Source organism: Myxocyprinus asiaticus, chromosome 10, assembly GCF_019703515.2.
Source record: "Myxocyprinus asiaticus isolate MX2 ecotype Aquarium Trade chromosome 10, UBuf_Myxa_2, whole genome shotgun sequence".
NCBI classification, from domain to species: domain Eukaryota; kingdom Metazoa; phylum Chordata; class Actinopteri; order Cypriniformes; family Catostomidae; genus Myxocyprinus; species Myxocyprinus asiaticus.
This window is the reverse complement of record NC_059353.1, coordinates 11,110,618-11,137,056: the sequence shown is the minus strand read 5'-3', so window position 1 is coordinate 11,137,056 and position 26,439 is coordinate 11,110,618. Positions and strand designations below refer to the sequence as shown.

At 41.7% G+C, this 26,439-nt stretch overlaps 1 protein-coding gene across 5 annotated transcripts in view; it reads right to left on the bottom strand.

Moving 5' to 3' along the window:
- The window catches only part of LOC127447041 (high affinity cGMP-specific 3',5'-cyclic phosphodiesterase 9A-like), a 43,654-nt gene that overhangs the window by 4,480 nt on the left and 12,735 nt on the right, over positions 1–26,439 (bottom strand). The window contains exons 5-10 of one of the 5 annotated variants that reach the window (XM_051708517.1): positions 16,026–16,080; positions 15,799–15,869; positions 10,876–10,960; positions 9,826–9,886; positions 3,077–3,151; positions 1,392–1,478 (exon numbers count right to left, since the gene is read on the bottom strand). In XM_051708517.1, coding sequence (XP_051564477.1) covers positions 1,392–1,478; positions 3,077–3,151; positions 9,826–9,886; positions 10,876–10,960; positions 15,799–15,869; positions 16,026–16,080 — 434 coding nt within the window. Of the gene's footprint in view, positions 1–1,391; positions 1,479–2,894; positions 2,970–3,076; positions 3,152–9,825; positions 9,887–10,875; positions 10,961–15,798; positions 15,870–16,025; positions 16,081–26,439 lie in introns of all 5 variants that reach the window. The other 4 variants (XM_051708516.1, XM_051708518.1, XM_051708519.1 and 1 more) reach the window with 4 other exon arrangements.

Here is a 26,439-nt window from a genome sequence, read left to right as displayed (position 1 = left end):
TGGGCCACTCAAGGACATTCACAGAGTTGTCCCGTAGCCACTCCTTTGTTATCTTGGCTGTGTGCTTAGGGTCGTTGTCCTGTTGGAAGATGAACCTTTGCCCCAGTCTGAGGTCCAGAGCGCACTGGAGCAGGTTTTCATCAAGGATGTCTCTGTACATTGCTGCATTCATCTTTCCCTCGATCCTGACTAGTCTCCCAGTTCCTGCTGCTGAAAAACATCCCCACAGCATGATGCTGCCACCACCATGCTTCACTGTAGGGATGGTATTGGGCAGGTGATGAGCGGTGCCTGGTTTCTTCCAGACATGACGCTTTCCATTCAGGCCAAATAATTCAATCTTTGTTTCTCATGGTCTGAGAGTCCTTCAGGTGCCTTTTGGCAAACTCCAGGCGGGCTGTCATGTGCCTTTCACTGAGGACTGGCTTCCGTCTGGCCACTCTACCATACAGGCCTGATTGGTGGAGTGCTGCAGAGATGGTTGTTCTTCTGGAAGGTTCTCCTCTCTCCACAGAGAAATGCTGGAGCTCTGTCAGAGTGACCATCGGGTTCTTGGTCACCTCCCTGACTAAGGCCCTTCTCTCCCGATCGCTCAGTTTGGCCAGGCGGCCAGCTCTAGGAAGAGTCCTGGTGGTTCCAAACTTCTTCCATTTATGGATGATGGAGGCCACTGTGCTCATTGGGACCTTCAATGCTGCAGAAATTTTTCTGTACCCTTCCCCAGATCTGTGCCTCGATACAATCCTGTCTCGGAGGTCTACAGACATGCACTGTTAACTGTGGGACCTTATATAGACAGGTGTGTGCCTTTCCAAATCATGTCCAATCAACAGAATTTATCACAGGTGGACTCCAATCAAGTTGTAGAAACATCTCAAGGATGATCAGTGGAAACAGGATGCACCTGAGCTCAATTTTGAGTGTCATGGCTAAGGCTGTGAATACTTATGTAAATGTGTTTTTTTTTTCTTCATTTTTTTTTATTTTTATAAATTTGCAAAGATTTCAAATAAACTTCTTTCACCTTGTCATTATAGGGTATTGTTTGTAGAATTTTGAGGAAAATAATGAATTTAATCCATTTTGGAATAAGGCTGTAACATAATAAAATGTGGAAAAAGTGAAACGCTGTGAATACTTTCCGGATGCACTGTATATGTAAGGAAGGAACCAAGCCATATCAGTTATACAGACTTGGAACGGAAGCATTTTTGACTTATAAAAAGATATTAAGCAACACTTTAGAAATCAAATAGCAATGTGCTAAAAACACTCATGATAAACAAGCATCGTAGCATGCTTGCATTATGAAAATTTAAAAATCTCTTTATATGAAACAAACTCTATTGCTCTAGTATTATTCTTATTATAAATAGCTATAGTTTGCTTACCAGCCATCTTTTCAGCGTAATGGGGTTGATATTAAAGTCCTTTACCAGCCCCAGGTCATGGTACATGTGCTCCAGACAACTCAGCATCTTAAAGTACAAAACATGTGATTGTCAACAGCTGCTTCATGCTAATAATTGTGACCAAGTGTCTCTCATGCATCTCCTTGAAATGGGTGAGTTATGACATTTTGGTATAAATATTTATGCATATTTGCATAGAACATCTGATATCTTAAGCAACCTTTCTGATACATCACACTCTAAGAAAAAGTTTACCGTGGAAGGTACGAGGGCCATCACTGGATTGATACCCTCAAGGGGACCTTTTTTGTACCTCTTGTTAAAATGTATAACTTGCTTTGGGTACACAATTGTACCCTAAAGACCTACTGTGTACCTTTAAAGGTAAATTCAAATTTTTTGTTCTTCTAGGGATGTTTTTGTCTCTTTATTAAACCCAATAAGAGCATCCACGTACAGGAAGCGTGACACAAATCTCATCATCAGTAGAGTGCTAAACACTGAACACGCACAGCCTGTTTTTTAACTGCGTGTCTTTGAACGCACAGAATGTGCACGCGCCTGGAGTTATTTGCACAAATAAGTGGGTCCACAAGGTGGCAACACTCACATTTGAACCGTTGCTGTCTAGAAGAAACACTAGAAGAAGATGTAATCAATGCTAAACATCAGTAGATGAAGGAAAAAACAACAACAGTGGATATGCAAGTCAAAAGCGTGTGCGAGGTTAATCTGTATTTGTGTAACTCGAGTCTGAAGGAATATAAAGACATCTTGAAGGGTCTTAACTCCTGAAGAGAAAGTCCGGTGACTCACAGCAGTCATAGCACACAGTAAATGGAATATAGTTTGATAGGCTCGCATTCAACTGTACGCAGATGCTGAGTGTTCGCATTAAAATGGAAGTATACTGTACCTAGGGTTTAAGGGTACAAATATGTACCCAAAACAAGGGTACCACCGCAGTGAAGGCTTTGCACATTAAGACGGTACAGTACCTTTTTTTCTGAGAGTGCAGAATTTGTACAACTTTGCTATTATACAGCAGTGGCTCTCAACTGGTGGGTCATGACCTAAAAATGGGCTGACCTAGTTCTGTTCTGATAGGTTAGTTGCAAGGAATTTCAACAAACCTTATCATCATGCATAGTTTGAATAGTAAAACAAATAGGCTTATCAACTTTTAAATGTGAGGAGAAAACACTTCCTGTTAATTTTGTTGTTGACATCCAATTTTTTCTCTAATTTTGTGCAAGTTAGCTAAATTAGGTAGATGCCAACATGGACAGGTTGCATGACATTCCTCGGAATCCATGAACAAAATGAAAATACGAATAAAAGAACATATGAAACAGACTACACCAAATGTGGGTTCACTAGCTACTAGGATAAACATGGTTTGTGCTGACCTTTGATATCCAATAGCAAAACCAGTTGAGAACCACTGGTCCATAGAACATCTTGAATTCAGCCAATCCTCACCTCATTAGGTTCCCATTGCCACACATCGAAGATTGGCTGCCTCAAAGATTCTACTGTCTCCTGGGAGAGGTGATACTACATAAGCCCCACAAACACAAACATACAAGCAGCAGACGCAGAAGAGAGAAAACAGGGAAGGGAGAAGAGGAGAAAGATAGAACAGTGCCGTGTTAGACTCTTACCTCGTTGGATTCCCACAGCCAGGCGTCGAAGGTGGGTTTTCTGAGGGCATCTATGGTTTGCTGGGAGAGCATGTACTGCAGGCGACAGAGCTCCCAGTTAACCCCCGATAAGCAACGCCTGGCTGTGGCCATTGCGTACATTAAATCACACATCAGTGTTGAACATGCTATAAAGCAGTAATAAAGCAGTTATACTTCCACAAAACATGTGGAATGTCTGGATATAGAGTACTTCTCACACATATCGTTAAAAGAACAGTTCAAACAAGAAAGAAGATTCTAAATATAGATGAAAAATCATTGTTTACTCACCTTCATGTCACTCCAAACTTGTATACAGTTCCCTATCTGTCACTCACTCGACGTTGTGTTGATGTAGTGACACTAAGGGTCACTCTTGGGAGCCCCAAACACCTCTGCTTTTTGAAAAAAGGCCAATGGGAATTGGCAAGTGGAATTTGCATGCCACTCCCCCAGACATACGGGTATAAAAGGAGCTGGTAAGCAACCACTCATTCAGATTTTCTCTTCGGAGCCGAGCGGTTCTATTCATTGAGCTGAATTCACCCGCCGAGTTCATTCACCTCATCTGCTGGATTTTACGGCGCATTTCAGTGGCTTCTCCCCTTCTGCACCTGTGGAGTGCAGAGATCGCCCCTGGGCGCTTCGGCAGAACATCAAAGATTATATTCTAATAAAAGAGTATATTTTCAAATTCTAAAAGAGCGGCACACATGGAATGTTTTTTTAAAGATGCCTTTCCGTTTGTGTGTTATTCCTGGTTGCGGTCGTTATCTCTCCGCTTCTGATGGCCACGATCGCTGTCTTACGTGTCTGGGCACTGCCTATGAGGAGACTTCATTTGTGGATGGGTCTTGTCCTCATTGGGAGAACATGACCATGGCAACATTGCGGTCGCGGCTTGCCATCGTAAGAAAGCAAGCCACCCCAGCGGCTCCCCGCCTCGGTCCTTCTACCTACGGGTATGAGGCCACGTCGGTTAGCACTGGGGACAATTTGGGGACTCCAATGGGACCACCTCCACCGGGTGCCCCCGACGGACCTCCCATTCCTCAGCACGCTCGCTTGCCCCGGTCGGGCTCTCGGATGAAACCGCCGGCTCGTCTCATGGTGAGTTCGACCTCTTATTCGGGGCCCGGGAACACGATGAGTTATCGAGTGCAGCATCAGAGAGCGGACTCATCCACTCTGACGCGGAGACTTCGGCTGGGCTTCCCCCTTCGGGCGTGATCGCCCAGTCTCAGGCTGACGCGGAGATTACGGACATGCTGGGCAGCCGTAAGCGTTGGGCTAAAGTGGAACCCTCCACTCTCCCCTGAACCCTCGCGGCTCCATGATTGGTTCCTGGACCCAGAGTGCCGCTCACGGCCGCGTGGATAAGGCACTCACAGTGCACTTGTGCCTGCAGAGTGCCACCACCTGGCGCGGGCACCCGAAGCTCCCGTTCAGGGCCTGTAGGTTTATGTCGTCTCTGACAGCTAATGCCTATGGTGCTGCTGGACAAGCCGCCTCCGCCCTGCACGCCATGGCTCTCCTGCAGGTACACCAAGCCAAGGCACTAAAAGAGCTGCACGAGGGTAGTTCTGACCGGGATTGATGCAGGAACTGCGCTCGGCAACTAACCTCATTCTCTGGGTGATGAAGGTCACAGCGCAGTCTCTCGGGCAGGCAATGTCCACCTTGGGGGTCCAGGAACGCCATCTTTGGCTCAACCTGGTCGACATGAGAGAGGCTGACAAGGCATGGTTCCTTGATGCCCCCATCTCCCAGGTTGGCCTGTTCGGCGACACCGTCAAGGACTCCAGCGGTGGACCCCCCCGCCCCTGCGCACCCAGCTGTGGCACAAACATGCCCACACTGGGTTGGTTCTGATGGACTGCGGGGACGATGTTCCTCCTCCCCCCTCCTCGACCAATCTTATGGTGGGCATAAGGAGCCAGGTAAGTGTTTCGATGTCTCTGGACCACGGGGTTCGAGCCCCCTCAACGTGGCACCTCAGTCTCCACCCCGCCCCGCCGCGAGGCATGTCCGACATGATTATCCCCTTGGTCCCCCTCGCCTGGAGTTTGGACGCGTGGCTCGCGCTTTCCAACCCGTCGCGATGGCTGATCCGGACCGTCTGACTCGGCTATGCGATTCAGTTCTTCAGGTGCCTGCCCAGGTTCAGCAGCATCTGCTTCACCTCTGTGAAGGGCGAGAACGCTGCTACCTTGCGTGTGGAGATCGCTACCCTTCTACGGAAGGGTGCAATACAGCCTGTCCCTCCGGCTGAGATGAAGAAGGGGCTTTACAGCCCCTACTTCATCGTACCGAAGAAAGGCAGTGGGTTGTGGCCAATCTTGGACGTGCGAGTACTGAACCGGGCCTTGCACAGACTCCTGTTCAAGATGCTGATGCAAAAACACATTTTAGAGAGCTTCCGGCATCAAGATTTGTTCACGGCGGTAGACCTGAAGGACGCGTACTTCCATGTCTCGGTCTTACCTCGACACAGACCCTTCCTGTGGTTTGCTTTCGAGGGCCGGGCGTACCAGTACAAGGTCCCCCCCTTCGGCTTGTCCTTGTCCCCTTGCGTCTTCACGAAGGTCACAGAGGCAGCCCTTGCCCCGTTAAGGGAAGTGGGCGTCCGCATCCTCAATTATCTCGACAACTGGCTAATCCTAGCTCACTCTAGGGATGTGTTGTGTGCGCACAGGGACCTGGTGCTCACACACCTCAGCCGACTTGGGCTTCGGGTCAACTGGGAAAAGAGCAAGCTCTCCCCGGTTCAGAGCATCTCTTTTCTCGGCTTGGAGTTGGAGCCAGTCTCGATGATGGTGTGCCTCACGAACAAGCACGCACAGTCAGTGCTGATCTGTCTGAAGGCATTCAGACAGAAGACAGTGGTTCCACTGAAACTTTTTCAGAGGCTCCTGGGGCATATGGCATCCTCAGTGGTTGCCACACCGCTCGGGTTGATGCATATGAGACCACTTCAGCACTGGCTTCAGACTTGAGTCCCGAGATGGGCATGGTGCTGTGGGACACATCACGTGGTCATCACACCGATCTGTCGCCGCCTCTTCAACCCTTGGACCGACCTTGCATTTCTATGGGAAGGGGTTCCCCTAGAGCAGGTCTCCAGGCATGTCGTGGTTATGATGGATGCCTCCAAGACGGGCTAGGGCGCCGTATGCAATTGGCACACAGCCGCCGGCTCTTGTAATGGCCCTCGGCTGCGTTGGCACATCAACTGCCTCGAATTTTGGCAGTACTGCTTGCGCTGCGGAGGTTCCGGCCATTGATCCAGGGCAAGCACGTGTTGGTCCGGACAGACAACACAGCGACGGTAGCGCACATCAACCATCAAGGTGGTCTACGCTCCCGTTGCATGTCACAACTCGCCCGCCGTCTCCTCCTCTGGAGTAACCAATGCCTCAAGTCGCTACGAGCCACTCACATCCCGGGCGACCTCAACACCGCAGTGGACGCGCTGTCATTATGCTCAGGGGAGAGTGGAGACTCCACCCCCGGGTGGTCCAGCTGATTTGGAGTCGATTCGGTTGAGCACAGGTAGACCTGTTTGCTTCCCGGGAATCCTCCCACTGCCCACGAGGTGCCTGTATTCCTTGAAGTGGCGTCTGTTCGCTAAGTGGTGTTCTTCCCGACACGAAGACCCCCAGAGATGTGCAGTCGGATCGGTGCTTACCTTCCTACAGGAGAGGCTGGAGGGGCGGCTGTCCCCCTCCACCTTGAAGGTGTATGTAGCCACCATTTTGGCACATCACGAGGCAGTGGATGGTAAGTATTTGGGGAAGCACGACTTGATCATCAGGTTCCTGAGAGGCGATAGGACAGGGGTCCCCAAACTTTTTTCTGTGAGGGCCACATAATTTTTCCTTTCTTTAATGGGGGGCTAGGGCTGCAGTGATTAACCGGTTTCACGATTAACTGCACTTTAAAACGCCACAGTTAATTAATCGTAAAGCTTCCGCTAAACCGAGTGTTTCTGTTACACAGAACGGAACTGCTGCAGCTTGCGCAAAACGAAAACAAAGTTACACTAGTAACTTCAGTGAGTAGTTCATCAGTGAGTCCTGATCTCATCTGAGTTTTCATCAGTTTCATGCATGAAAAGGTTTGCTCACAGATATACGTGCTGCCAAAAAGTGTGGACATCTTCACTGCATGCCTTTTGATGTTTGGGTATGTCTCGTTTGGGAGGGCAGCATAGGATTCAATGAGACCATTGGGCTTAAATGCATCTTTCAGAACAACACAGTTCTGTAACTCAGCCAACTCAAACTGATAAGAAGGCAAGGCTTCGTCAATGTCGGAAGCGAAGGGGTTCTGGAAAAGGCGGATTTCTTTAGCGTGGACATGTAGCTCACAGAACCGCACGTCAAACGCCGCCTTCAGCATTTCCAGCGGACTTTTCAGCTGGGAATGGAACCACTGGTTTCTCAGCTGAGAGACTTTGGGTAACGGGGAGATGAGCGAAGTCTTGCTTTTGCACTTGTCCCACAAGCAGTTATATGGGAATACATGTCACATATTAGTTTTTTTATTTATTTTATTTTATTTATTTATTTATCACACATTATACATTTTGCACATATACAGTGAAATTCTTTTTTTTCACATATCCCAGCTAAGCTGGGGTCAGAGTGCAGGGTCAGCCATGATGCAGCACCCCTGGAGCAGATAGGGTCAAGGGCCTTGCTCAAGGGCCCAACAGTGGCATCTTGGCGGCGCTGGGGCTTGAACCCCGACCTTCTGATCAGTAACCCAGAGCCTTAACCGCTGAGCCACCACTGCCCCTAATCCTAGTTTCCCCTTGCCTTGGTGCTGCAAGTTGAGGCCGTTCAACATTTCTGTCACATCTGTTAAAAAGGCAAGGTCCCATTTCCATTCTGCGTCGATCAGTTCTGGGACAGTTTTGAAAGGCGTTGATTTCGGGTAGCAGCTCGTAAAAACGCCTCAAAACTCTGCCTCGGCTTAACCATCGGACTTCAGTATGGTAAAGCACATCTCCGTGAGCAGACTCTAACTCGGCAAGAAAAGCTTGGAACTGCCGGTGTTTAAGTCTGTTTGCTCTGATGAAGTTTATACATGACACCACCACATTCATGACTGATTCCTACTTCAAAACTTTGCAGCAGAGTGCTTGCTGGTGAATCAGGCAGTGGACTTGTAACGGGGGGCTGAGACCTCTTTCCTCCATTTCTCTATTCATGCATCCTATAAGTCCCCTCGATGCGCCAACCATACTAGGAGCCCCGTCGGTAGTGATGCTGGCCAGCTTAGACCAGTCTAGACCCAGCTCTCCCATCGTTTGGCACACTTTACCAAAAATATCCTCCCCTGTCGTAGTGCCTTTTAGACTTTGTAGGGCTGCCAGCTCCTCGGACACTTCAAAGTTTGAGCTAACGCCACAAAGAAAAATTAGCAGCTGTGCCGTGTCCTGCACGTCATTGCTCTCATCCAGTGCTAATGCAAAAAATTCAAATTCTTTCACTTTCTCCTGTAGCATATACATTATCCCCCATTTCTTCAATTCGTCTGGTGATTGTACTTGCGGACAGACTCACCGCATTTAAGACGTCTTTTTTATCAGGGCACACCTCCTCCACAACAGCATTCATACATTTCTTGATGAACTCACCATCACTGAATGGCCTACCGCTGGTTGCAATCAGTTTAGCTACCTGAAAGCTAGCTCGAACGGATGACTGGTTCAACTGGGTTTGGCGTACAAACGTATTCTGCTGAGCTGATAGTACACTTTTTAGCTTCCACACTTTGTCTGCTCTCATTTGGCCTTGCAAGCTTGCATACTTTTCTCTGTGGTGGGTTTCATAGTGTCGGCGCAGATTGTATTCTTTGAACACAGACACTGTTTCTTGACAGATGAGACAAACAGCCACTTCTTTGCACTGAACAAAAAAAATAATCACTTGTCCACTTTTGGTTAAATACCCTGCATTTACGGAGAAACTCGCTGCCGGCCCAGTATGTGTACTAATTAGGCCCTGTACTGAGGTGTGTGCTCCACATGTGGTGGTTCCCCGTATATGACCCCATGTGATATCTCTGCTAAATAGATTCCCTGTCAGTAAACTGCATCTTCCTTGGGCAGAGGAAGTCCCCGGTCACCATGTCTGTAGAAACTCCTCCCCCCTTGGGTAGAACCTACAATGGGACTTCTCCACATGACATACTTCCAACAAGACTCGGTAAGACCATGTGACGTATTTCCACTCAAAATAGAAGGGAGGATTTTCAGAGAATAATTACTTAAATTTCGGTCTGTTACTCACACAAAGCTATTGTATGGCTTAAGAAGACTTGGAATAAAGTGTACAAGTCATGCATATTACTCATATTGTGCTTTTATTGTGCTTTTTTGGAGCTTGATAGATGTGACCACTACAAACTGCTGTTGAATGGAAAAAGCTGTGTAAAGACTCTTTAAAATGTCTCCTTTTGTGTACCATGAACAAAAACAGCTGCATACGGTTTTGAAACAACATGAGGACGAGTAAATAATGACTCCATTTTCTTTTTTGGTTGAACTATCCCTCAAATCCTTTACTAATTTTACTTTACCCAATAGGAAAAACACTAAAAAGAACATTCGCTGTCTGTATATTCTGTACAACATAAAATATTAGAGCACACACTGAGTATATAAAAAATAAAAATAGTTTTAAAGGAAAAAAATTACAAACGCTTGTACACGTTTTTACCTTTGGGTATGAAGGCACATCTCTGCGAGGAGTTAACTTCTTGTTGTCATCTAGGAAACTACTGCAAATGTTTAAAAAGCACAACTTAGTAGTTAGCAGAGAGAGAGAGAGAGCTCAGTTGCTTGAGAACATAACATGCTGTGTTATTACATTTTTAAGTACCATTCTCAAGATTGTCTATCAAAGAGCGCATCTTGAGATAACAGCTATCTTTGATTCAGCTACTGCTAATCTGATCCTTCACTAATAAGAGATCATGTGAGGTCCATGTCAGCTCATTAAGACTCAAAAGGGAATAGACAAGATCTCATTTGTTATTATTTTGAATAAGAACTGACTAACAGAACACCTGGGCTGCCTCTTAATGTTCCTCTCATTAAAAGCGAAGTGTGCAGTAAGTTCAATGAATAGTCACCTATAGATATAGGCTAATGAATTTGGCCTACTTAAAGCCAAAATGATTTGACCGTAAATTTTCTTAATGCACTTTCCTGGTCCCAGTACAATATATATCAATGCACATTATTCGATATTTATCTTTGTAATCTATCATCAAAATTTAATAAATAGCTCCGCCTCTGAAACAACTTCCTTTTTGTCACTAATCCCTCTTGTCAACCCTCACCAACCCACCTATATATTTTTTCCTTACAGAATATCCTGTTTCAATCAGAATCATGCTAGATTCTGGAAGTTAAATGGGTTGCAAACGGCATTTCACATTGACTCAAAATTTTTTGAAGTTACAATACTTTCTTTTATCAAAGCTTAATGTAGATAGACAACTTTAAACAGAGTGGCTCTATGGCTCTATCAAATCACTGGCTCAACCAATGGCATGAGTTTGGGGTGAGACTTTCTATTTACCTAACCAATGGTAGACGAGGGTATAGTTTGGGAAACCTGTTTGAAAACAGTTAAACAGTTAAAAAATATTTTTGCAATTAAGTTTACTGATGCTAGTGGCGCTGAAATTACATCACCTTAAAAAAGCACTGATATTACCATTTAATCTGAATTTAAAAAAAAAAGAGCAATAAGGTGACTGACCTGTTGTTCCTGGAGGCCATCTCCTCTCGCAGCTTCTTTATGTCACTGCAACATTTCTCTATCTCCACAACCTTCATACCCTCCACTGAGGACACATAAAGGAAATCAAATAAAATAGTTTTGCATATTTAAAGTGAGCCAAATACAAATATGATATGGAAATGAGCTGGTGGTCACGTTTATGGCTGCATACCCACAGAGTTTTCCTGTACACTTTTCCCTCCACACACATACAGGATATAATTGTTGAGCCATTGCATCAAAGGGATATTTTACACCTGTTGCTGTCTGGCATGTTTCTATCTTTTGTCCAAAATCATGCTGCTGGTCTGGAGTACAAGCAGTTCACCTGTGTCATCTAACCAAGTTACAATGTCCAGATAGTCTACAGGTATTTTTATTTACGTCTCATAATTGCTGATGTCAGCTCTCTGGAGCAGTGTCAGAAATGAAATGATTTTAAGGGGCAATTTTATCCTTACCATGGTATATTATATATAGGCAATATGCACAATTATTAACTATTATTAACAATTATTATGACAATTTTAGGACAACAGACAATTTTGAAAATACATAAAACAAATAAAAAAAAGTAAAACAAAATTTCAATTTCAATGGTTTCATGCCAATAATTCACTGAATTTATGTTTGTTTGTTGGTTTAACTTAATTCAATTGTGGGCATTGGTTTCACACAATGAAAATGAGTTTCTTTAATATGAAATTAAAATGTAGGCTCTACTCAATTACTTTGTGTAGCAAAAAACCTAAATGAATTAAGTAAACCTTACTTAAAGTTGATCTGTTCAAATAACTCTATTGCAACTTGCAGTTTGTTGCTAGCTAGCAACAAACACATTAGCACATTATGGACAGCATATTTTGTTGCTGAGAGCTTACAGATCTGCTATTAGTCATTACACCGATGTTTCCTCAGTATTTGCTTCATGAGAAAAGCTATACACACTGATGTTTCAGTAGTAATGTACCCAACCTCGACTTAACCATTAGCTCCACTCTTCTCCACAATGGCAACCTCCAAAAAAAATTTACATGACAGAAACTCCTCTAATCCCAACATAACAGAACATTAAACACTAACAAATCTCCTACTTGTTTCATTTTGCATATAAAATATATTAAGGCTGAAGTATGTAATTTCTGTGACAATGGAATTGTAAAAATAGGCAATCTTAAAACAGCTTTCTGTATTTTTTTCTCCCCTTTTTGGTATGCCCAATTCCCAGTGCACTCTAAATCCTCGTGGTGGCATAGTGACTTGCCTCGATCCGGGTGGTGGAGGATGAATCTCAGTTGCCCACACATCTGAGATAGTCAATCCGCTTATCACATGGCTTGTTCAAGACCTAGTGTGTGTGGAGGCTTCATGCTATTCCCTGTGGCATCCATGCACAACTCACCACGCGCCCCACCGAAAGCGAGAACCACATTATAGCGACCACAAGGAGGTTACCCCACGTGACTCTAACCTCCCTAGCAACCGGGCCAATTTGGTTACTTAGGAGACCTGGCTGGAGTCACTTAGCACGCCCTGGGATTCGAACTAGCAAACTCCAGGGGTGGTAGTCAGCATCTTTGCTCGCTGAGCTACCCAGGCCCCCCAGCTTTCTGTATTTTCAAGAAAATTAACTTTGGATGACAGTATAGTTGTCGCTACATATTAAGCTGGGATAGAAGTATTTTAACACAGAAAAAGTTACATACTTTGGCTTTAAAATAATGCTTAATTTTAAAATTTACAAAGCATGCTGGGAATCCCCTGACCAGTTTCAACAATACATTGATGTAACAATTATTATTCACATAGTCCCAACACAATTGGATTAAGTGAACATAAGTTGAGATCAAATGCCAAAGAATAGTGTTGCATTAGCCCATTTTAAATAAGTTAATTGAACAAGCAGTAAAAACCACGTTGAGTGAACACCATCCGTAAGAAGTCTGAATTCATTTGAACACTTCATAGCAATGTGATCATATCAATTTTTGATGACTGTATTGAATAACGCTTGGACTTTTGTCTCATGTCAAACATAAATGTATTAAGTTGATTTCAAGTGTACTGGTTTAGTACTTTCAATAGAGCTGCTTTCCCTTTTTTCAATGTTCACACATTTTGGCTGGCAAAAGCTATGTTTATTCTCATTGCAAGTGAACCCGTATTTAATGTAGTCTGGGTTGTATTTTCTTTTTTTTACCTTGCATAGTTTTGATTATGTATTTTGGGGGATGAGGGCATGTCTCGCAACCTTTCCATGCTGGCATCTGCCTAAACTGATTTGCTTCTACCAAGTGACATATGAACTTGTGCAAAAACACCTTTGACGTCAACAACAAAACATATGGGAAGCGTTTTTAAGTGTATTTATTTTGCTATCTATCTATGCACAAATATATATTTTTTTGTCATTTTATCATTTGTATTTAGCGATCCATAATTGTGTCGTGACCCACCTGTTGAGAATAACTAATTTAACATACACTGAACCCATTTTAAACCTATAACTAGGTACAGTAGGCCTTAAATCATGAAACACATCATTTGCTAGATAATTTACAAAAAAACAAAAAAAAAACAACAAAAAAACCCCCCGAACAAACAGAGGTTGAAGGTTGATTTTAAAGTCCACACGGATGAAGGGGTCAGGGTTCATCACCTTGGTAACCGATTATGTCACAGTCGTATTTGGATTTCTATGATCACATAGCCGTGTTGCAATGGAATGAATCCTAAGATGGAATTACAAATAGTGAGCATGTGTAACCGGTCCTGCTCGACCTGCTCTGAATGGGATTTGAACCGGCATCTCCAGTGTGGGAGGTGGGTGCGTTACCAAGGAAGCTAAAGGCTACAGCCTCTAGCGTGCCTCTTGAGGCCAGGGGAGTGAGGTTTACACACTGCACAGATACCTACCAGCTGGCTAACGTTACACATGGACATAGTCAAAGATTATGTACTGACCTATGTTTATTCCATCTGTTTGAAAAATGTTTTGTCTATTCTTTTCAAAGTTAAAATACTTCCAACCTAATGTGTAGAGACAACTATCCTGTAAGCCATTCTGATTCCCCCCAAATGTGTAAACACTGTGGTACTACAGCAACACTGGCTCAACCAGTGGCATGAGTTTGGGGCAGGACAATCTGTTTGTTCAATCTATGCCAGACAGGGAGAGTATTTTGGAAACTTTTTCGAAAACAGTCAGTGTTTTTGTAATTCCATTTGGTGACGTTAGTGGCACAGAAATGACACACTTCAGCTTTAACAATATAAACACTTGGCTGAATATCAACTTATGACCTGTTTTTGTTTTTTACAGCCTGTTGCAATTCAGATGACACACAGCACCCTGCATGTGTCACTTCAGTTCAGTGTTGGCACCAGGATGAATTACTTAGGGGGGCATTTGAAATTTCTAGGGGGGCACACATTCACTTTACCATAAGTGTAGCTACTTTAATGCAACTAAAATGACTGATGGTGTTTAGGGATATCATCATTATACGGTTTGACCATTAACCGCAATTAAAAATGGCACGGTTAATTTAAGGCAAGACATTTTTTATTTACACAGGGCAAAAATACTATAAATGTAATATATACATTAATAATATAAAGGAGTTTTTCATTGTAAGAATAAAAGTGAAGAACTCTTGCGCTTAAGGCTGCATGTCGCGGACTGAATGTGCACTTTGAATTCAAGTGAAACTGCGCCTTAAACACACAAACTGTGTTAACAGCGACTTTAATTTATGCTGATTTATAAAAAATAAAAATGTTATTACAATAATTTCAGAGAACAATGAGAATTATAATAATTAGTTGTAATTAAATTGTTTATATCAGGAATGGACATTTTCACTAGTAACAGTGTACAGTAACTTTTACTAGTAAGAAGCACATAGCTGATATAGTGCATTTGGAATTCCAACTAGTACAAAATTAATTAAAGTTACCTTTGCATTTTGAACAGGAGCGAATGACAGTATGTTACATTGAGTAGTTACATTGTCATTTTATTTTTTTTAAATCAAGAATTAAAGTTTTTACTAATGCAAGTATAATTACTGATATCAAAAATTAGCACTTTCATTAGTAGTAATTCTATTCCTGATATCAAGAATTAGCATTTTAGCCAAAACTGAATTATAGAAGTCTGCACATGATTACATTTTAATTTCAGATGCCATAGTCCCATAAAAAGGCTATTTTTTTATGCAAAACATGATTTATTATTTATTTATTTATTTGTCTATTTATTTATTTAGATTTTAAGGTGAAGTGCAACCTGGGCATTGATTTTATTAGATTCACCTAAATATTTTCTGGACGCTGTTGTCATCATTACATATATCTGCATAGTGAACCTTCTTGAACATCTCCATCATAGTGCATGTTTCAAAAGCTATGTCTCTAAAAACAACACTGGACTCAAGGTGCACAACAGTGCACAGACTCAAATCATGACAACTAAGAACAGTCCATTAATAACAGGTCTACTGTATACACAGTGATATATGTAAACAACATGAACATTTGCTGTTACGATAAATCATATAGGATATAGTGCACAATAAATACCTGTCACTAGCTATGTGAATTATCAGCTGTGGTATTGAAGGCTTCTTACATAAACAAAATGAGCCAGTTACATAAATCAAACACTAAACTTTTTTACTTCCTCATATCTAATTGTTTGCCTTCAAAGAAATAACATTCTATATTTGGTGCACTATAACTTCACGTATAATGCACTGCTTTTGTTGAATGCCCAAGAAAATGAATGATTCACTGTCTGCAGATTTGAACAGCAGCATCCAAGCCCCTTGATTTGTGCAAGCACTCGTCCATTAGCAATAAACGAGAAAAGATATTGAATGAAAACAGTTTAAAACTCACACTCCACTCTCTTCTCCAGCATGGCCAAGCGATTTGTCACTTCAGTCTTCAGTTCGTTGATTTTAAATGCCCTTGGGGAGAACGGGGAGGCAGACCAATGCAGTTGGAGAGAAAAGCACAAAGAAATCATTCATCCTTGAAATGCAACACATTCATTCAAAAGAAGGTCATTATGAATAAGCTGAGTAATTGAGTACGAAATACAGAAGCAGAGACATTGACAATACCTGGAGAACTGCTCCGCCACCTGGGTCAACACATTCTGGAAGAGCTCTTCTTTATCTGAGAGATGACAAACAATCAGCATCCTAAATCATGTTTGAACACTGATGTACAAGTATTTCATAAATTCAGTATGATATATTAAGTGATGAAAATGCAGAACAAATTAAGCTTCTTGCAATAAACAGTACAGTCAGAGGGAAGAAAGAAGGTAAAGATAAAGAATTACAGTTTTCTTGACAATCTCACCTGCTCTAGTATCAGAGAAACTGTGATTACTTAAATGGTCTTGTGTGTTAACTGGTCACTTACAATTTTATAGAATGAAACTTCCTTGTCAAATGCAGCTTCACTGATTGGCTTGGACAATGTTCAGCCCAAGAGCCCAATAAAAGAGCCTGGGACACAAAGACTACCTATTGGCTGGCTGTCATTGTACACTCACTCCTCTCTCTCTCTCTCTCTCTCTCTCTCTCTCTCATTATCCCCAAATCACTTCACACTGGTCAGATATTACAATCAACTTAAGCTCCACCCACCGCAAAACTCACAGGCTATGGCTACTGTATGTTCTTACTATTTCTATTTAGTATTTAGTATGCATAGTACACAGATTTTTAGTATGCATATACAGTTGTACCTGGATAACCGACTTCATCTGCCCAAATGTGCAATATATAACAGATCACACTCTACAGAACAGAATATTGTATCCCCACAATGTGATGCGCTGAACTTGACCTCCCATTTCCAGTGTGATGAATGAACTCAAAATAATTACAGCCATGGCTTTTATCTCTATTTTGACTAAATATTTTATCTCTGTTTAGCCATTTTTCACTCTAACATTAAATTTTTACTCCACTGATGGTTTGGTTTAAGTATGGTGTTAATTTTAGCTAAAGAAAAGCCAACCTACTGTTTCTGATTTCACTGTGAGATCAGACTACTGCTTGAAACATTGTGTTTACATGCACAATCTTATTATGCAGACATGTGTGGTCATGTAAACACCTTAAACGGCTTTCCTTTATAGGGGTAAGGTCATGAACAGTTTAAACATAAACCGATTGGCGCACGTAGATTTGCCCATTACCCCAGTTTAACATTGTATGTAAACACCTTTACTGCCGTTCTTAAGGGCTTATCCAATGTGCGCACGTGTTGTGCGCACATGTTGTGTGTTTCAATTTTGATGTCAAAAGCAAAGAGTAATAAAGTGATTTCCAATCTGACGTAAACACGTTTTTCGTGCGACTGACTGATTTTTATCAGTGTATTGGTGTGCATGTAAATACGCTAATTAATTGTTGTACAATTTCTAATGTTTCACACTCAGTAATGATTTCCTCATTAAAAAAATCTGTACTCCTTAAAGGTGCTGTAACCGATTTTAGCCATTCTAGAATTCCCACAAACTGAGCTGCTGGATTAGCCACGCCCCCCTTCGAAAACCCTGCACTCCAAAGATACCAAATTAGCTTTATTGAGACTGATATTGAGAAGAAAAGATTTACAAAAACAACAGCAGCAAAATAGCGCCCTCAACTGACAACTGTTATGAGCAACATTGTATAAAAATGGCTTTAAGCTTCAATAATTTGCTGCAACTTCAATACTATGAGAACGTGAAAAATTATTGACAGGTAGAAAGCGTCATTGACCGTGGCCCACGGACACATTTTTGTTTACTGTTTACAGAATCTAGAGCTGTCACAGAGACCGCTGAGATATCTCAGGACATATATTTCGTTAATATCTTTCAGGGAGTAGGAACATTTTTTTGCATACCTTTCCATGAAAAAAATTGCTAAAACAAATTATTGCAATTTTGAAACGTGTAAAATCATGACCACTCACAAGAGATGAAGACCCCAGGCATATCAGTAACCTTATAAAAGCTATTTTATTCTACATGGAGAGGGTTCCCTCATGTGGTCTGCCATGTTAGAATCACATGATCAGCCGAATACTACTCACTTAATCTCAGTAATCGTCCTGTTATTTAACACTTTCACTCATGAATTAAATTAATCATGGCTGAATGTGAATTGACCCTTCACTAAACCCTGCCTTAAAAGCATTTCTGACCAATCCTGTCTTAGCAACTGTTGCCAGACCGCCATTACTCTGACATGCGTTTGCTATTTTCCAATGAGAGCCTATGGGAGTAATGTGTGTTTAAGTAGGTTTAAGAGGGATTTTTTCAAAATGATCCAAAAAATTTACAACACGATGTTGCTGGGTAACCTGTAATAGTGACATGAGGTACCCAGATAGGATACATGCAGTGTTTTTCTTTCTTTAGTGTTTTTCACACGGGGGGCGTGGGGTGGAGCTTAGCGAAGGGTCAGCTGTGAATTTTTAAATTGGCATCTGTAACTGAAATCTATTGCGCTTGAATGATGCTGCATCCAGGCCACTAGGTGTCAGTCGTTGTAAGTCTAAGGCAACATTAACAAAAACTTACTGAGTGCACCTTAATAGTAGGCAGTATTGTTTGCTGTGCAGTATTTAGTATGTAGTATTCCACTGAAAAGCAGGAAAACTACATGACATTAACAATAAATCTACTGGGGGGACCAAGTGACGCCATGCGAGAAGCAGACTTGTGAATCACGAGCTCTGCGCACTTTGCTGTTTTTTAAATTATTTTCATGTTATAATCAGGTGAGATTCGATAAACCCAGTTGCATATTTGTTCTTTGAGGTAAACATGGCAAAGAAGTCCAAATCCTCAGGCTTTGGAGACATTTAAAAAAAAAAAATACATTTTTTTTAAATATTTTTATTAAGCAGATTCTTAATTGACAATAAATGCATGGCATACATGGAAGCCATCACAACCTGCTGTTTCTTTGTTTTTTTTAACAACCATAAAAATAAATGAATAAATTATACAAATAACCAGAACAACACCATTATCCCTACCCATCCCAAATGATCCCACAAAAACTGAAGATAAAAGAGAAGAAAAATCTGGGTTGGGCTGGGTTGGCTTGAAGAGAAAAATCAAATCTCCAATGAAGGTACAGTCTCAACAAAGGAAAGGACAGGGTTCCACATTTTATAAAATGAATTAGCAGAGTCCCTAAGAGACTGTTTAATTTTTTCCAGGTGCAGAAATCCTTCAACCAAGAAAAATTAGAAGTGGGGCATGAGGATTTCCAATGTAGCAGTATTCGTCTTCTGGCTACCAATGAAGCAAAAGCAATAATATCAGCATGCCGCTTATTATACAAGCCATCAACAGGGGGTACTCCAAAGATTGCAATTATTGGGCAAGGTTTCACAGAGATATTAAGAGCCTTTGACAATGTAGTGAAAAAAGAAGACCAGAATGAATGCAATTTAGGACAGTTGTAAAATGTGTGAGTATGATCTGCTGGGGATAACGAGCATCTATTGCAACTGTCATCTTCTGTTAAAGAAAGTTTCTTTATTTTTGCTTTGGTGTAATGAATTCTGTGAACAACTTTGAACTGGACAAGATTCAAATGAGCACAAATACAGATAGAGTTAATTTTAGCTAAAGCATCAGCTAGAGCACAGCTCTTCGTCAAGTTCCAGTCCTAGCTCCCTCTCCCAGGTTTCCTTGAGAGCAGAAAGAGGAAGGAACTGCGAAGAGCATAGCAGGTCATAAATTGAGGCTATATGGCTAAGTGATTTCGAAAGTGACATTATATCTTCAATCAAAGTTTTCTTTGGCTGGTGAGGAAAGGGAGCAAAGTGTGCTTTGGCAAAGTCATGTAGTTGAAAATAGTGGAATAAATTGGATTTAGGAATATTGAATCTACTCAACAGAGCATTAAATGACGCAAATGTGTGATCAGAAAACAAATCATGAAACAATACTAGGTCCTTCTCCCTGAGCTGTGCAAAAGTTGAATCCAAAGTAGGAGATACGAAGAGATGATTACCACAGATAGGCATAAAAGTGGACAATGTGTTTAATCTAAAATGCTGACGAAACTGTTTCCAGATTTTAAGCGAAGAAAGCACAATCGGGTTAGTGGTGTATTAGAGTGGCGCCACAAATTGGAGTCAAAAACTAATGCTGGTAACGAGGATGACCTGCAGGATTTAGCTTCTATCATACACCAATTAATATCCGGGGAGTTGCACCATGCATATATTTCCTGGATATTAGCTGCCCAATAGTAGAAAAGGTAATTTGGAAGAGCGAGACCCCCATCTTGTTTGACTTATGTACACGTGGAGGCTTGCCAGCCCAAATATACAAGGTTATAATGGTATCAGATGATTTAAAAAAAGATCTGGGGAGAAAACTGGGAACAGTCTGAAATAAAAACATATTCATGGTAGGATATTCATTTTAACTGATTCAATCCTACCTATTAATGATAATGGGAGACCGCTCCAATGCTGAAGATCTACTTTAATCCGGTCCATTAATTTTGTTAAATTTTCTTTGTGCAATGACTTGAATGAGTTTGAAATATGAACCCCTAATTAACGGAATCCTGTGGGAGACATGCGAAAGGGGAGCATAGCTGGAGGGATTTGTTTTACCAGTTAATTTATGGGAAAACGCTCACTTTTAGCAAAGTTCAACTTGTATCCTGAAATAAAGCCGAACTCAATCAACAGATGCATTATGTTATCCATGCAGTTAAGTGGGTCTAAAACATATAATAAGAGATCGTCTGCATATAATGAGACATGATGTTCCCTTCCTCCTTTATGAATATCTGAAAATACTGAGGTCGACTTCAAGGCTATAGAGAGAGGCTCTATAGCCAGAGCAAAAAGAAGAGGTGAAAGTGGGCAACCCTGACGCTTGCCACGAGAAAGAAAGAAATAAGTTTCAGAGTTTGTTTTTACACAAGCTGAGGAAATGGAATACAGTAAACAAATCCATGAGATTAGTTTAGATCCGAATCCAAATTTTTGTAAAACCATGAATAAATAATCCCACTCCACCCGGTCAAAAGCCTTCTCCGCATCTAGCGAGATAACCATTTCTGGCCTTGATGACCTAGATGGAATAAGGATTACATTCAGAAGCCTCCGTATACTGGATGACAACTGACGACCTAGTATAAAACCAGTTTGATCATCTGATATAATAGACGGAAGATGAGTCTCTAAACGTTTGGCCAATACTTTAGCTAGTAATTTAACATCATTATTAATTAGGCTTACAGGTCTGTAGCTGCCACAAAGTTTAGGGTCTTTGTCTTTCTTTACTATTAAGGAAATCAAAGCTTGGTTTAAGGATGACGGTAGGAAACCTTGATCTAGGGAATGATTGTATAGTTCTAATAATAAGGGGGATAACTGAGTGGAAAACGTTTTGATAAATTCTGTAGGGAAGCCGTCAGGACCAGGAGCTTTGTTGTTTTTCATGGTTAAAATGCAAGATGCTATCTCCTCCAAGTTAAGAGGCTCATCTAGGCGACTGGCTATATCTGGGCTTATCGTAGGTATTTCTAATTGAGAGAGAAAGGACTGAATAGTAGCAATGTCCGAGCAGGCTTCTGATTTGTAAAGATTAGAGTAGAAAGAAGAGAACTCTGAGTTTATTTTAACTGGATCCGTAACAAGGTTATTTGAGGAGTCATAGACCTGTGAGATTAATTGTGAAGCAGTTTGATGTCTGAGCTGAGATGCTAAAAGACGGCTATCTCTATCTCCATGCTCATAATAGGTTGCTCTTGTGTGTTTTAGCAGAAACTCAGCCTTGTTGGTTGTCAATAAGTCAAATTCAGTTTGTAATTTTAGCCGCTGTGTCACCAGATCAGGGTGTGGCGACCTGGCATTCAGCGTATCTACCTCTAAAATTTTGTCAATGAGTTTCTGCTGTTTTAATTTCCTGGATTTGATCCAATATGTATTAAAATAAATAATCCTTCCATGTATAAAAGCTTTAAATGTTTCCCATAGAAGCGATGGAGATACCGATTCTGATTTGTTGGTTTCCAAAAAAAATGTTCCTAGAGATATAGTCACAAAATTCCTTATCAGCCAACAACCCGGTATTGAGCTTCCAGCCCCCAGCATGTGTACATGAATTTTGGGGGAAGGAGAGGTCTAGAATGTGTGGGGCATGGTCTGAGATAATTATTGCTGAATATTCTGTGGATTTAACAAGAGATAAAAGAACTTTGTATATAAAAAAACTATCAATATGCGAATAAACAAAATGGACATTAGAAAAGAAAGAAAACTATTTTGCAGTTGGATTGAGGAAGCGCCAGGGGTCTACACACCCCAACTGATCCATTAGAGATGAGAAGGACCTAGACATTGACGTATGAGCTGATGACTTGGGCTGTGAGCAGTCCAAATTTGGGTTGATCGTGCAGTTAAGATCCCCGCCTAATACATGGCGGTGAGTGTCCAAATTTGGAAGGTGGGAAAAGAGCGTAGTCATAAAAGCAGGGTTATCATAATTAGGGGCATAAACTGCACCAGTATTAGTCTGAAAATGCGCCAGTATTAGTCCACAGCTTAATTAGTAAAGTTCTGATGATAAAACGACTCCACTGCCTCAGGGGAATCGAAGATCCATTCCACTCCGTTACAGCTGACTCAGAGGCGAGCAAGGTACAGCATCCCAAAACGTACTCCTTGCTTGTAAAGTAGGCTCTTGATCTCGTTGAAAGCCGCACGTTTCCTCGCCAGCTCTGTGCTGAAATCTTCGTACATCTTGATTTTGTGGCCTTTGTAAGAAATGTCCTTATGAGATTTAGCCCAATTCATGACAGTTTCCTTAACAATGTATCACTGAAATCTGATGATCAGCAGACCTGGAGTTTCCCCTGTACGGGGTTTGGGCCTCAGGCTACAATGAGCGTGGTCCAGCTCGGGTGTCTCTGCAAGGGAGTCGCCGAGAAGTTCAGAGGGCAGGTTGGTCGTGAACTATCTTGCGTTCTTTCCTTCAGTGCCCTTGGGTAGGCCAAACACTCGTATGTTATGGCGCTTTGAGTGAGATATCAGATCTTCTACGTTAGCTTTAAGCACCATGTTTTCCATTTCCATGCTTGTCAGTTTTGATTGAAGAGCATTTACATCTTGTTCGAGCTGAGTTATTCGGTCACTATGTTCTGAGAGACCCGTTTCCATCTCGCTGATGGTTGTAGCCTGTGTTGTCAGAGTTGCACCAATCGACTCGATTGAAGACCAGATTGGTTCCAAAGAGCTGTTTAGAAGTGCAACGAACTCCCCAGTCATGTCCTTTCTGAATTTTTCGACCTCCTTGACTAAAGACTCGATTGTGAGCTGCTTGGATACGGGCTCGGTATCCACCATTTTGCTGCTTTCTTGACCGGCCTGCCTGTCCTCATAGATTTGCTCATTTTAAGTTAAAGTTCCGAAGGCGGGTTGTTTATGAAATACAAAAAGAATGTAATGAATTCGACGTACTGATACACATAGGGTGTATTTTGAAAAAATTACATGAAATAACGCAGAGCTTAGACACCGTGCGTCCTAACATCGCATTACCAAACAACACTTACGTGCCCAAGATGAAACTCTGGGCCTGCAGACCGGGGACTCGATTTGGACGGCACATCGGGAGATGGAATCAAGCGTCAACTGTCCATCATCTCGGTAATGCTGACGAAGGTTGTTGCAGACTTGGAGGATCTCGCTGGTATACATCGATCGATTACGGCGATGGAAACAAAATTCTCTGAGTTGGTCACAAGAGTTACAGAAGCTGAAAAGCGGATCGATTGTCTGGAATTATCGGAAAGGGAATTATCCACCAATCCGCCCACGTCCAAAATAGTCGTGGAAAATTTTTTGGAAAAACTTGAAGATTTGGAAAATAGGAGCCGAAGGAATAACATAGGAATTGTTGGAATTCCTGAGCATGAAGAAGGTCAAGATATGGTGAAATTTCTAGACGAGCTCTTCCCGAGTCTGCTCGACATAACTGGAAATCGAGCAAGCTCACAGAGTCCCGGCTCGCAGATCTACTGAGGGAGACAGGCCTCGATCAATTCTGGCCACATTTCTGAGATCATCCGATAAAAATCTTGTGTTGCACCAGGCGAGGAGCAAAGAAAAGATTTCTTGGAAGAATCACAATATTTTCTTGTACCCGGACTTTGCGAATGCGACGAGAGAAACGCGATCAATTCAAGGAATGTAAGAAACACTTACATCAACGGAAGATCGCTTTTGCACTGATGTTTCCAGCCAAATTGAGAACAGAAATGAAGGATGGTCACAGGGTATTTACGTGTCCAAAGCAAGCACTGTCTTTTATAAAAACAATGGGTAAGTAAGCCATTTGGGGTTTTTCATGTAGCTCCAGAGTGGATTAACTCGCTGTGCTTACTCTGGCTGTCTGAGGAAGCAGGGCGCCATTTTTGTTTATTTTTGCGTTGGCTCCATCTAGCGGCTGGAGTTTTTTGTGGCATGACTCCTTCAAGAAACTTTTGCATGGACGGATGATCGCTTTTACACTGAAGAATGACTGCAAAATATATTCATGCCTACACAAAGGATGTCTTTTATAAAGTCGACGGACTGAGTAAGTCATGGTGTATTTTGTTTTATTTTATTTTTTATGCAGCCTCAGAGTGAATTTGACTCGCTCAATACACACTTGACCATTCAAGAATCCGGGGCGTCTGTTTTGTTTTTTGTGTGTTGGTTCCGTCTGGCGGCTGGAGCTTGTTTTGTTGAATAACACTCCTTCGGGTCAGCTGTGGATGAATCTGTTCGTTCTTTGTGCTTATGCCTCCTGTTGGCTGGAGTTTATTTTTGTGGAATATTTTTAAGGGACATTAGAATGACTACGTCAACACTTGTTTATCTGTCCGAGTAAACTGAACGGCTTTATATCGGCTGGAATTTGTTTTGTGGAGGAACACACCTTCAAGACAGTTCTGTGAATGAATCTACATGTTCTTTGTGTTTATTCTGCCTGTTGGCTGGGGTCTGTTTTACAAAGTATTTTCTGTTATGTGATGTTGCCTTACAAAATTTGTGCAGAAGCACTGGACTTGAATAATCCGATGGCAAAGTTGTCGCAGGGACTCTTATATGTGTACATGGACCTTTTGAGTTTAGAGGGATTGACGGCGGTTGGCACTGTCTTGCGCAGGGTTAATGCGCACGTTTTTCTTTTTCTGTTTGTTTTGTTCGGGGGGGGGAAGTTCGGGGTTTGATTGTTGCAATAATGTTGGAATGTGGTCTGTATAATCTTGTTTTTGACACACGATCTATTTTTTCTATTATATCAATATGAGTGTACTATCTCTCTCTTCATGGAATGTGAATAGGTTGGGGCACCCCATAAAAAGAAGGAAAGTTATTTCTTTTCTTAAACATAAGAAATATGATATAGTATTTCTTCAAGAAACACATCTTTCCCAGCAGGAAGCTGAAAAATTTGGGAAGATATGGGAGGACATGTTTTCTTTAGCACTGGCTCAAGTAAGAGCAGGTGGGTCTTCATATGATAAATAAACATCTTCAATTCAAATTTCTCAAACAGATTAAAGATAAATTAGGAAGAGTCATTATTGTTTTAGCAGAAATTCAGGGGCAAAGTTTGATTTTGGCTAATATTTACGCACCTAACGCTAATGATCATGGCTTTTATATAGATCTTGAAGAGATGTTGTAAGCTGCTGGCACTCCTTATGATATAAATTTGGGAGGAGATTTTAATCTATTGATGGATTCAGTACTTGATCATAGTGAAGCAAAAGCATGTAAGCCCCCTAAAGCAACATTGACGCTTCACAGAATCTGTAAAAATCTTGGTCTTACAGATATCTGGAGACTTTTGAACCCATCTGGGAGCACTATAAATTTTTTTCATAAGTCCATAACATTTATTCTAGAATAGATTTTTTGAAGACTGATGAAGATATTAGGAACTTAGTGGAACCATTAGAACTCCCTAAACTGATGACTGAGCAAAAAAATTCTCTTGATTCTGAGATAACCTTGGAGAAGCTTAACGAGATAATTAAGGTCTTACCTACAGGCAAGGCTCTGGGGCCAGATGGCTTTGTTGCTGAATTTTTTAGATCTTCAGTTCCACTTATGCTAGAAGTTTATACGGAATCATTAAAGAATGGAAACTTCCCCCAACCATGACATAAGCCTGGATAAGTCTGATTCTTAAAAAGGACAAAGATCCAAGCGAGTGTAAGAGTTACCATCCAATTTCCCTGATCCAGCTAGATGTAAAAATTCTGTAAAAAATTCTGGCTAACCGATTAAGTAAAGTTCTGACATCTCTTATACATATAGATCAGGTGGGGTTTATTCGGGGCCGCAGCTCTTCTGATAACATCAGGCATCTCATCAATATCACGTGATCAGTAGTGAATGATCGGACTCCGGTCGCTGCCATCTCACTTGACGCCGAAAAGGCATTTGATATGGTAGAATGGGATTATCTTTTCAAGATTTTGGAAATATATG